The sequence below is a fragment of the Cebus imitator genome, unplaced genomic scaffold, assembly GCF_001604975.1.
Source record: "Cebus imitator isolate Cc_AM_T3 unplaced genomic scaffold, Cebus_imitator-1.0 Scaffold42, whole genome shotgun sequence".
Classification (NCBI taxonomy): domain Eukaryota; kingdom Metazoa; phylum Chordata; class Mammalia; order Primates; family Cebidae; genus Cebus; species Cebus imitator.
Genome location: NW_016107357.1, coordinates 1704119 through 1715164, shown reverse-complemented (window position 1 = coordinate 1715164; position 11046 = coordinate 1704119). Strand labels below are relative to the sequence as shown.

The window sequence follows — 11046 nt, the reverse complement described above, 5'->3', positions numbered from 1 at the left end:
CACCATGTTGACCAGGATGGTCTCGATCTCTTGACCTCGTGATCCACCCGCCTCGGCCTCCCAAAGTGCTGGGATTACAGGCTTGAGCCACCGCGCCCGGCCCTCTTACCTCTTTTAACCTTTTGTTTCTTACACCCTGTGAGACCCATCCTACTCCTGTTTTCAAGTACCCTCTTCCTTTCACCCTTTGCTGTTCTAAGTTTCTCGGTAGCTGCAGCTGTTTTACCCATTTTATTATAATTAATAACAGTGACCCTGAAAATGCCTAGCAAAAGAATGTGGAAACTCAAAATTACAGTTGACAGCGTTCCTTCTCTGATGAACACGACTTCCCCAAGTCTCCTCACTAAGTCAAAGTCGCTGCTCCGATTTGGTGCCAACATAAAACCCGGGTAGCTAGCAGCAAATGCAGTCGCAAGCGCTGCTTGACATGAACTCAGCCTGGCCTCTCCTCCTAAACACCAAAGCTCAGCCCTACCACATTACCTTCGCTATCAGACGTGTCTGTGTCCTCTTCTTCCAGCACCGACGCTACGGCTCCGGTTTCCATTTTCATCATCTTCTTTGGGATCTTTTTCAGATTTTCCTCCGCACTCACACGTGAGTCTGGAACGGCTGCTGCCATTTTTCCGCGCCGGAAGTGTTTAGGTCACCTCACAGTTGCGTCCGTGTGCAACTAGAGGAACCTCTGCATTTAGTGCCGGTGACACAAAGTTCCGGGGCGGGGTCGTCTAGCCCGGAGTTCCGGGGGCGGGGCCTCAGAATGTGACTTGAGAGAGCTCTGAATCGCCGGGTGTGTTCACGCGAAGTCGGTTCCAGGACGGAGTCCGCGGCTGGATGGCCGCCGCCAACGCCTCCGCCAACTCGCCTGTGCCCTGGCCCACCGCCCCAGTGCGGCTCCAGCCCGGCGCGGTCCACTTTGATTTCCTTGGCTGCTTCCCTTGTCTGCTGCCTTAACGGAGGTTTGGAGCCCTCCTCAGGTGTCTCAGTGCCCACTGAACACAGCAGCAGCTCGGACGCGGGACAGATGCATTGGGGGTCCCTAGTTACAATACGATCATGCCTTCTCCTCAGCCAAGGTAACACGGGAGACCTTTCTTGCAAACCGAGTGGACTCGCCTTCTTTCCCTGGGTCCCTGGTGTTGTGGGATCCAGCTGCACCCCGCTCCCTCGGGCCCGGCTGGGGCCTGGAGGGTTTGTGGCGCCCGACTGCGCGGTGCAGACCGAGGGTGCGAATCCCTCGCTGTCTGCGCGGGGTTCCTGCCTCCCACCCGGGGCTCCTGCCTCCCACCCGGGGCTCCTGCCTGCCACCCGGGGCCAGCTTTTCCCGGAAGTCAGCCTCTGTCGCCCGCTCAGCCTCGCGTTCCCTGGAAGCACCTAGCACAGTTGGCCTACATTTCCCCCGCTAAAATGTTGGCTCCTTGGAGGAAGGGAACGTAGTTCGTTTACCAAGTGCCCTCAAAGTTGACAACAGAAGTTGACCTGAAGTGAATTTTCCAAAAATATTTTTGGAAGGGATGAATGAATGAATGACAGAATACAGCTGTTGACAAGGTTAATGACCCGGACTGATAATGCAGCAAACCTTTACTGGCCAGGCTTGTTCTAAAGGCTTTCCCCACACCTAACGTTTTTCCCTTCCTCTCTTAAGGAGATTCATAGGTTTTGATACACATAATTCAAAAACAAAAACAAGAATCCTCATTTTGACATATTTTAGTTGATGTTTATGTAGGGAATAAATATGTATTCACATCCTAAAAACTCACAACATTTTTTAACTTTTTTTTTTTTTTTAGAGAAGGGTGTCTCGCGGGGCACAGTGTCTCACACCTGTAATCCCGGCACTTTGGGAGGCTGATATAAACAGACCACTTGAGTCCAGGAGTTCAAGACCAGCCTGGCCAATGCGGTGAAACCCCGTCTCTACTAAAAATGTGCAAATTAACCTGACGCAGTGGCATGCACCTGTAGTTCCTCGGGAGGCTGAGGCAGGAGAATAGCCTGAACCTTGAGGGCGGAGGTTGCAGTGAGCCAAGATCTCGACTCTGCACTACAGCCTGGTGACAGAGCGAGACTCCGTCTCATAAACAAACAAACAAAACCCACCACCACCATCAACAAAAAACACTCTGCAGGAAAAAAAAAAAAAAATGAGACGTTGAATACACTTGGTAAGAGATGAGATTCCAGTATAAACCTTTAAAAAGTGCAATTAGTGGCTGGGCGCGGTGACTCATGCCGGTAATCCCAGCACTTTGAGATGGAGGCCTAGGCGGGAGGATCACTTGAGGCCACGAGTTAGTGACCAGCCTGGACAACATTGTGAAACCCTATCTCTACTAAAAATACAAAAAATTCGCCGGGCGTGGTGGTGTGCACCTGTAGTCCCAGCTACTCAGCTGCTCAGGAGGCTGAGGTGAGAACCGCTTAAACCCCAAGAGGCAAGGAGGGCGGGTGGGGGCGGGGAGGGGCAAAGGTTGCAGTGATCCCAGATCGCAGGTATGGTGGCTCCAGCCTGTAATCCTGGCTACTGCAAGGCTGAGGTGGGAGGATCACTTGAGTCCGGGAGTTTGCAGCTGCAGTGAGCCATGACTGGGCTACTGCATTCCAGCCTGGGTGACAGAGTGAGACACTGACTCTTGAAAAAATAAGAAGAGGTGCATTTTCGAGGTGCTCTTTAGGATGCTACTGATGCCCAGAAGCTCTCACCGTCCTGCTCAGTGTGATCCTTTCATTGTTGCTGTGTCATGGTCTGGAACCTATTTTTTGCTCTTTCATATCTAACACTTGCTTTTGCGTAGGGCTAAGTATAAGTTGGAACAAGGAGTTCCAAATAAAGTTTGGAATGCATTGAAGAAAGTTGTAGAGAAGGAACCAAAGCGAAAAAAAAATGATTGCAGTGGTTCATTGGAACCACTGCATATGAAACATGAAGTGCCTGCATTAAGATGTTAGTGTTATTTAGTGATCAAGAAGGGATGTTTTGTGCATTTTACATCTTAATGTGAGTTTATGTATATATAGAAATTTTTGTGTGTTTAGTTGCAGTTTTAAGAAATTGCTTAGAGGGGAGGGATGGTTGATTCGTTACACATTCGCATTTTTCTTCCTTAAAATAATGTAAAAAAGGCTCCAGGTTGTTTTGTTTTGTTTTTTTTTTGAGACGGGGTTTCGCTCTTGTTACCCAGGCTGGAGTGCAATGGCGCGATCTCGGCTCACCGCAACCTCCGCCTCCTCGGTTCAAGCAATTCTCCTGCCTCAGCCTCCCGAGTAGCTGGGACTACAGGCGTGCACCACCACACCCAGCTAATTTTTGTATTTTTAGTAGAGACGGGGTTTGACCATGTTGATCAGGATGGTCTCGATCTCTCGACCTCGTGATCCATCCGCCTCAGCCTCCCAAAGTGCTGGGATTATAGGCGTGAGCCATTGCGCCCGGCCAGGCTCCAGGCTTTTATCTAGAAGTCTGATTTTCAGAAATTACTACTGCTGTTAAGTTGGAGATACTTATGTTAGCTTATTTAATCTTCACAATAAGCTAATGAGTTAAGTGTTATTTTTTCCATTTTATAGATTAGGAAACTGAGGCTCAGAGTAAATAACTACTGACCGTCACACAAGTACATGGCAGAATCACAATGAGACCCAAGCACTCGGCTGCAGTCTGCTCAACCACTGAGTTGCACTGCCCACTCAGAAGGCTGTACTTTAGCACTTAGCCTACAGTCACATAGGCAACAAAAATTTCCTTTTTTCTTTTTCTGGTTTTTCGTTTTTTAAATTTTACTTTTAAGTTCTGGGATACAGGTGCAGAATGTGTAGGTTTGTTACATAAGTATACATGTGCCATGGTGGTTTGCTGCACCTTTTAACCCATCACCTAGATTTTAAGCCCTGCATGCATTAGCTATTTGTCCTAATGCTCTCCCTCCTCTCACTCCCAATTCCCAACTGGCCCTGGTGTGTGTTGTTCTCTCCCTGTGTCCATGCGTTCTCAATTGTTGAACTCCTGCTTATGAGAGAGAGCATATAGCATTTAGTTTTCTGTTCCTGCATTAGTTTGCTAAGGATGATGGCTTCCAGCTTCATCCATTTCCTTGCAAAAGACATGATCTCATTCCTTTTTATGGCTGCAGAGTATTCCACAGTGTATATGTAGCACATTTTCTTTATCCAGTCAATCATTGATAGGCATTTGAATTGGTTCCATGTCTTTGCTATTGTAAATAGCGCTGCAATAAACATACGTGTGCGTGTGTCTTTATAGTAGGATTTATATTTCTTTGGGTATATACCCAGTAATGGGATGGCTGGGTCAAATGATATTTCTGGTTCTAGATCCTTGAGGAATGGCCACACTGTCTTCCACAATGGTTGAACTAATTTACGTTCCTACCAACAGTGTAAAAGCATTCTTATTTCTCCACATCCTCTCCAGCATCTATTGTTTCTTGAGTTTTCATAATTGCGATTCTGACTTGCATGAGATGGTATCTCATTGTGGTTTTGATTTAAGCAACAGAAATTTCTAACAAGAACTAGAATTCATGAATTAAAAAGCCATTTCTGCACTTACAAGGAACCAAAATAATTGACAAGATTCAAACAGAATGTCCACTGTGTGGTGGAAATAACTGAAGTCACTTATATGATGAGGTTATAGCCCAATAAACCCACCCTAAGTTGAAAAGATCAACAAAATGTATCTAATACACTTGAACATCACAGCTTGGCCTAGCCTACCTTAAACATTGCTGAGAACACTTACGTTAGCCTACACTCAGGCAAAATTATCTAAGCAAAGCCTATTTTATAATAAAGTGTTTAATAATCTCATGTAAAGTACTGAATCCTGTGCTGAAAGTGAAAAACAGAATGGTTCTATGGGGTCTTACTCCATTTTCTGTTGCTTATAACAGAATATCTGAAACTTACTAATTTACAAAGGAAAGTAATTTATTTATTACAGTTATGGAGGCTGAGAAGTCCACGATCAAGGGATTATGTCTGGTGATGGCTTTCATGCTGATGGGAACTCTCTGCAGAGTCCCAAAGCAGCACAGGGCAACCCATGTGAGGGAGCTAACTCACTCAGGTCTCTCTTCCTCTTCTTAGAAAGCTACCAGTCCCATTCCCATAATAACCCATTAATCCATGAACCTAATAATCTATTAATCCTTTAATTCATAAGTGGATTAATCTATTTATGAGGGCGCTGCCCACATGACCCAATCACCTTTTAAAAGCCTCACGTTTCAATACTGCCTCATTGGGGATTAAGGTTCAACATGAGTTTCCAAGGGAATAAACATTCAAACCATAGCATATGAGTACTTGAAATACAGCTTCTAATGAATGCATCACTTTCACACTATCATAAAGCAGAAAAATCCTAAACTGAACTACTGTAAATCGGGGACCATCTGTATAAAGTAGCAGTCACAGGTTCCACGGATTAGGACATGGAGTCTTTGGGGCCATTATTCAGTTTACTATGGTTTGTTTAATTTACTCAGTTTTAGGGACAGGGTTTTTAAAAAAGCCCCTTTAGAACGTTTTTTTAAAAAGATCTCTTTCTTCTTTATCTTTACTTTCCTCTGGCACTGAACTCCTGTGCATGATATAATTAACACCCAGGCAGTGGCCTCATTATTACTAGCCACACTGAGCCCTTTGTACTGTGTTTGATTGCCTTTTTAGACACATCCCTGTAAACAAGAAAGGGACAGATTACATCATCTGGTTGGTGTTAAACAATGGAGCAGGTGAATACTGGCAAGACTAATAGGCTTTATTTCATTTGAACAAATTACTCTTGGACTCCTGGTCTCAGAGCCTGCGTTAGTGAGACTGGTACTATCATGCATCAAGGAGACATATTCCACCTTGCAAAAAACCCTTCCATTAAAAACTCACCTCGCTATGGGATTTAACTGTCTCTTAAGCAGTATTCATCAGCAATGACGAGATTGCCCAGCATTTCTGAATGATCAAGCAAACAAAGGAGGAAAGTGGGCTACCTTGATCCTGCCAGATTTTCAGACTTTTTCTTTCTGCTGGTAGAAAGTGCATCCCGAGTTGTGAGAGGAGCTACCACTTCGTTTCCTTGTGACTGTTAACCCCAACCTGTGTTCCTAATAGACCAGAGACACAACTAAAAGAGGTCTCAAGAGCTCAGTCTTTTTATTCCATTCTTCTGAAGTTGACTAGCCAAGTCATCCAAGACCAGTGATTTGTCCAGTAATAAAGTCTTAGGGTCCAGCCTTCCTCAAAATGCCATTCATTCATTTGACAAATATTCAATGAACCTTGCACCAAGCTCTCTTTATTTTATACTTTTTTATTCTTTTGGGTACACAGTAGGTGTATATATTTATGGGTTACATAAGCTATTTTGATACAGTCATACAATGTGTAATAATTACATCAGGGTAATGGGGTTTCCATCACCTCAAGCATTCATCATTTCTTTGTGTTACAAGTATTCCAATTGCACTCCCTCAGTTATTCTAAAATGTCCAACAAATTATTGCTAACTGTAGTCACTCTGTTGTGCTGTCAAATACTAGATCTTACTCATTGTATCTAACTCTATTTTTGGACTCATTAAACAGCCCCATTTCTACCCCACCCAAATCCTTCCAGCCTCCAGTAACCATCATTCTACTCTCTATGTCCATGAGTTCAACTGTTTAATTTTTAGCTTCCACAAAGAAGTGAGAACATGCGAAGTCTGTCTTTCTGTACCTGGCTTATTTCACTTAACATAATGTCCTCCAGTTCCATCCATATTGTTGCAAATAACAGGATCTCTTTCATTTTACAGCTGAATCATATTTGATTATGTCTATGTACCACATTTCCTGTCGATTTATCTGTCGATGGACACTTAGGTTGATTCCAAATCTTGGCTATTGTGAATAGTGATGCAGTAAACATAGGAAATGCAGATATCTCTTCAATATACTGATTTCCTTTCTTTTGGACATATGCCCAGTGCTAAGATCTTTTTTAGACACTGAGGATTTCTAGCAAGACAGACAATTCCTTGTTCTTATGATATTTACCTTCTATGTTTGAGTGAGACAACAATAAACAAGTATATTTTAAAAATACAACAAATAACTGCAGATAGCAGTATCAGGAAGCTAAAACAGAGTAGTAGAATAGAGAATGGTTTGGGGACAGAAGGATGGTTGTGTGGGACACTTTAGATCAGCGGTCCCCAATCTTTTTGGCACCAGGGACTGGTTTCATGGAAGACAGTTTTTCTACTGGTGAGGGATGGTTTCAGAATGAAACTGATGCACCTCAGATCAACAGTCATTAGATTGTCATAAAGAGCACACATCCTAGATCCCTCGCATGTGCAGTTCACAATACGGGTCTCGCTCCTACGAGAATCTGATGCTGCATCCGATCTGACAGGTGAAGTTCAGGCAGTAATGCTCACTCACCCATCGCTCACCTCCTATTGTGCGGCCCAGTTACTAACAGGCCACAGACCAGTAGTGGTCTGTTACTCTGGGGTTGGGGACTCCTGCTCTAGATAGAGGTCAATAATGCTCTTAGGAGGTAATGTTTGAGTTGATATAGGAGTGGTGTGATTGACATGGGCGTGTGGCAATCTAGGACAGAATTTTCCAGGAGACAACAAGCCACTTTGAGGAGGAAAAGCCAGCATGAATAAGGAATAGTGAGCAGGGGAGGTAGGGTGCACATTGAAGGGAGAGGGGAGAAGAGAGTCCCGGGCAAGTATGTCCTTGAGGGCCATGGTAAGGACATTCAACTTTGCCCCAAGAGACCTTGGTAGTCATGGAACTATTTTACACAGGATAATGACAAGACAGAACTTATTTCTGAAAGACTGGCCTGGCTTCCCAGCCTACATCTTTCTCCTAAGCTGGATGCTTCCTGCCCTTGAACATCAGACACCACGTGCTTCGGTTTTAGAACTTGGACTGGCTCTTCTTGCTCCTCAGCCTGCAGACAGCCTGTGGTGGGACCTTGTGATCATGTGAGTTAATACTTAATAAACTCCCCTTTATATATATATAAAGGGGATATATATATATATATATATATATATATGGGATATATATATGTATATATATATATCCCATTGGTTCTGTCCCTCTAGAGAACCCTGACTAATATAATGCAATAATGATGGAGTTCATTTCATCATCAGTTAGTGGAACTCAGTCAAAATTCAGATACAGTTGGACATCTTTCTTTGGGAGATATGAGGTCATGTAGCAACTATGAAATTCTATGGCAGCCTATGGGCCAGGCCATCTCCACTGAGAAAGGTGGTGCAATGGCTTGGAGGTGACCCTCTCCCACACATTCTTGGCCTCCCTGTGCTGCAGTCTTGGAGTGACCTCCTCTCTCTGTTCTCAGTCCACAGGAAATTTCTCTCCTCTCCATTGTTACTCTTTTTTTTAATGATTTTTATTTTTAGTAGAGATGGGGTTTCACCATTTTGGCCAAGCTGGTCTCGAACTCCTGACCTCCGGTGATCCACCCGCCTCAGCCTCCCAAAGTGTTGGGATTACAGGCATGAGCCACTGCTCCTGGCCACTGTTACTCTTAAAGGCATTCTTTTCTCTTCCAACACCCCTGAAACACATAATCTCTTAAAGTGAGTTTATGATTTTACAAAAACTTGAAGAGCACCAGATTTCAGACAGTTCATTTATAGCTCTGCACAAGTCACAAGGTCAGGGAAATACAAAGGCCTAGTTATCTACTCAAAACTTAAACTGAAAAGGATGGAGGGGTTGGAGAGCAAAATACAAATTCTTATCTCCAAATTATTATCCAGACTTCCCTTGCAGGAAGTATTTAGTTCAGACAAGTGTTAATTGAGAACCATAGTTATTATAAAGAATCTTCATAGCATTACCAGGATTTGAAATCATATTATGTACTTGTTAATTTCATTCACTCAAAAAAATATTTATTGGGTACCTTTTATATGCCATACACTCTTCTAGATGAGGACACAGAGCCCAACCACGGCTGAGATTGTGACAAACTAAGATAATTCTTTTTTTTTCTCACTCTGCCACCCAGACTGGAGTGCAGTGGCACAATCTTGGCTCACTGCAACCTCCACCTCCTGGGTTCAAGTGATTCTTCTGCCTCAGACCCTGAGTAATTGGGATTACAGGCATGTGCCACCATGCTTGGCTAATCTTTTTGTATTTTTAGTAGTGACAGGGTTTCGCCATGTTGGCCAGGCTGTTCTTGAACTCCTGGACTCAAGTGATTTGCCTGCCTCAGCCTCCCAGAGTGCTGGGATTACAGGTGTGAGCCACAGTAACCAGCCTTCATTGTATTTTTTTACAATAAAATTAATGAATTTTCGTTGTCAGAATTTTGAAAAAGATGTTTATGGAGAAAAAAACTTGGCATTTATTTATATTTAAATATAACATGGATCATAATTGTGGTATACTACTTGTATCCTACGTATTGTGACATGAGAATTTTTATTTTATTTTATTCATCAATAGATTTAGGGGTACAAGTAATCTTTGGTTACATTGATGAAATGTATAGTGGTGAAGTTTGGGCTTTCCGTATCACCCCAATAGTGTACATTGTACCCAACAAGTGATTTTTCTTTTATCCTAATTGTCTCTTCCTTCCTTTTCTTTCATTCTTTCTCTTTCTCTCAAGACAGAGTTTCACATTGTTACCCCCGCTGGAGTGCAGTAGTGTGATCTCAGCTCACTGCAACCTCTGCCTCCCAGGCTCAGGTCATCCTTCCACACCAGCCCCCCCTGGTAGCTGGGACAACAGGTGCATGCCACTATGTGTGGCTAATGTTTTTGTATTTTTTGTAGAGACAGGGTTTTACAAAACATGTTGTCCAGGCTGGTCCTGAACTCCTGGGTTCGAGTGATCTGCCCACCTCGGCCTTCCACAGTGCTGGGATTACAGGTGTGAGCCACCAGGCCTGACACAATAGGTTGTTTTTAAATGTGTCCTCTCTCTCTCACTCTCCCAGTTTCCCAGCTTCTTCTCCTCTTCTTCATTTCTTTCTTTCTTCCATCCTTTCTCTTTCTTTCTTTCTTTCTTTCTTTTCTTTCTTTCTTTCTTTCTTTCTTTCTTTCTTTCTTTCCCTCTCTCTCTCTTTCTCTCTCTCTCTCTCTTTCTTTCTTTTCTTTTCTTTTTTCTTTTCTTTCTCTCTCTCTCTCTCTTTCTTTCTTTCTTTCTTTCTTTTTTCTTCCTTTCTTCCTTTCTTTCTTCTTTCTGCCTCACTATGTTACCCAGGCTGCTTTCAAACTCGATTTGCCCCCCCTCAGCCTCTCACAGTGCTGGTTTTACACTCATGAATCACCGTGCCTGGCCCTCTCCCTGCATCTGGGTATCTAATGTCCGTTGTACCACGACTTGAGGATGAGGACTTCTGTCATCAGATTTTCTTCCCTTTTACTGCACTATTGCCAGAACTAAAGTATGATTTTCTCTCAGTAAAAGGATGCTAAGCAAAGAGGACTAATGCTATTACCCTACATATTTTGTTTTCCATTTTTTTTCTTACCAAATTTGTGAGTATTGGCTATACTTACTGGGATCAAAATATGAACTCAACAAACAGCACAATGCACTGCTCAGCCCTCAGCCTTCTTTGTCTAAGAAAGTAGGAATTCTGTTTGTGAGATTTCTGATTGACAGATGGATAGTGACAGGAAGCTTGAAGTTTTGACAATTCAAAAATTTGTTTAGCCTCCCAGGCTTAATCTGAACACTTGGTGCCTAGCAATAAGAGAAAAACATTTCTATTTTCAGAATAATCCTGGACCTGAACAGAAAGAGATCACAATATGCAGTGAATCTTGCAAAGCAGCTCCTGAGTTGAGAAAGAGATTAGGGAATTAATCACCAAAAGACAAACTTGTTCATTCTTTTTTTTTTTTTTTTTGAGTCGGAGTTTTGCTCTTGTTACCCAGGCTGGAGTGCAATGGCACGATCTCGGCTCACGGCAACCTCTGCCTCCTGGGTTCAGGCAATTCTCCTGCCTCAGCCTCC

At 43.4% G+C, this 11046-nt stretch overlaps 1 protein-coding gene across 1 annotated transcript in view; it reads right to left on the bottom strand.

Moving 5' to 3' along the window:
- Positions 1-674, bottom strand: part of RRP15 (ribosomal RNA processing 15 homolog) — a 35345-nt gene extending 34671 nt beyond the window's left edge. The window contains exon 1 of the mRNA XM_017526314.2: positions 487-674. Coding sequence (XP_017381803.1) covers positions 487-625 — 139 coding nt within the window. The 5' untranslated portion in view covers positions 626-674. The remainder of the gene's footprint in view (positions 1-486) is intronic.
- Positions 675-11046: the final 10372 nt, after the last annotated feature.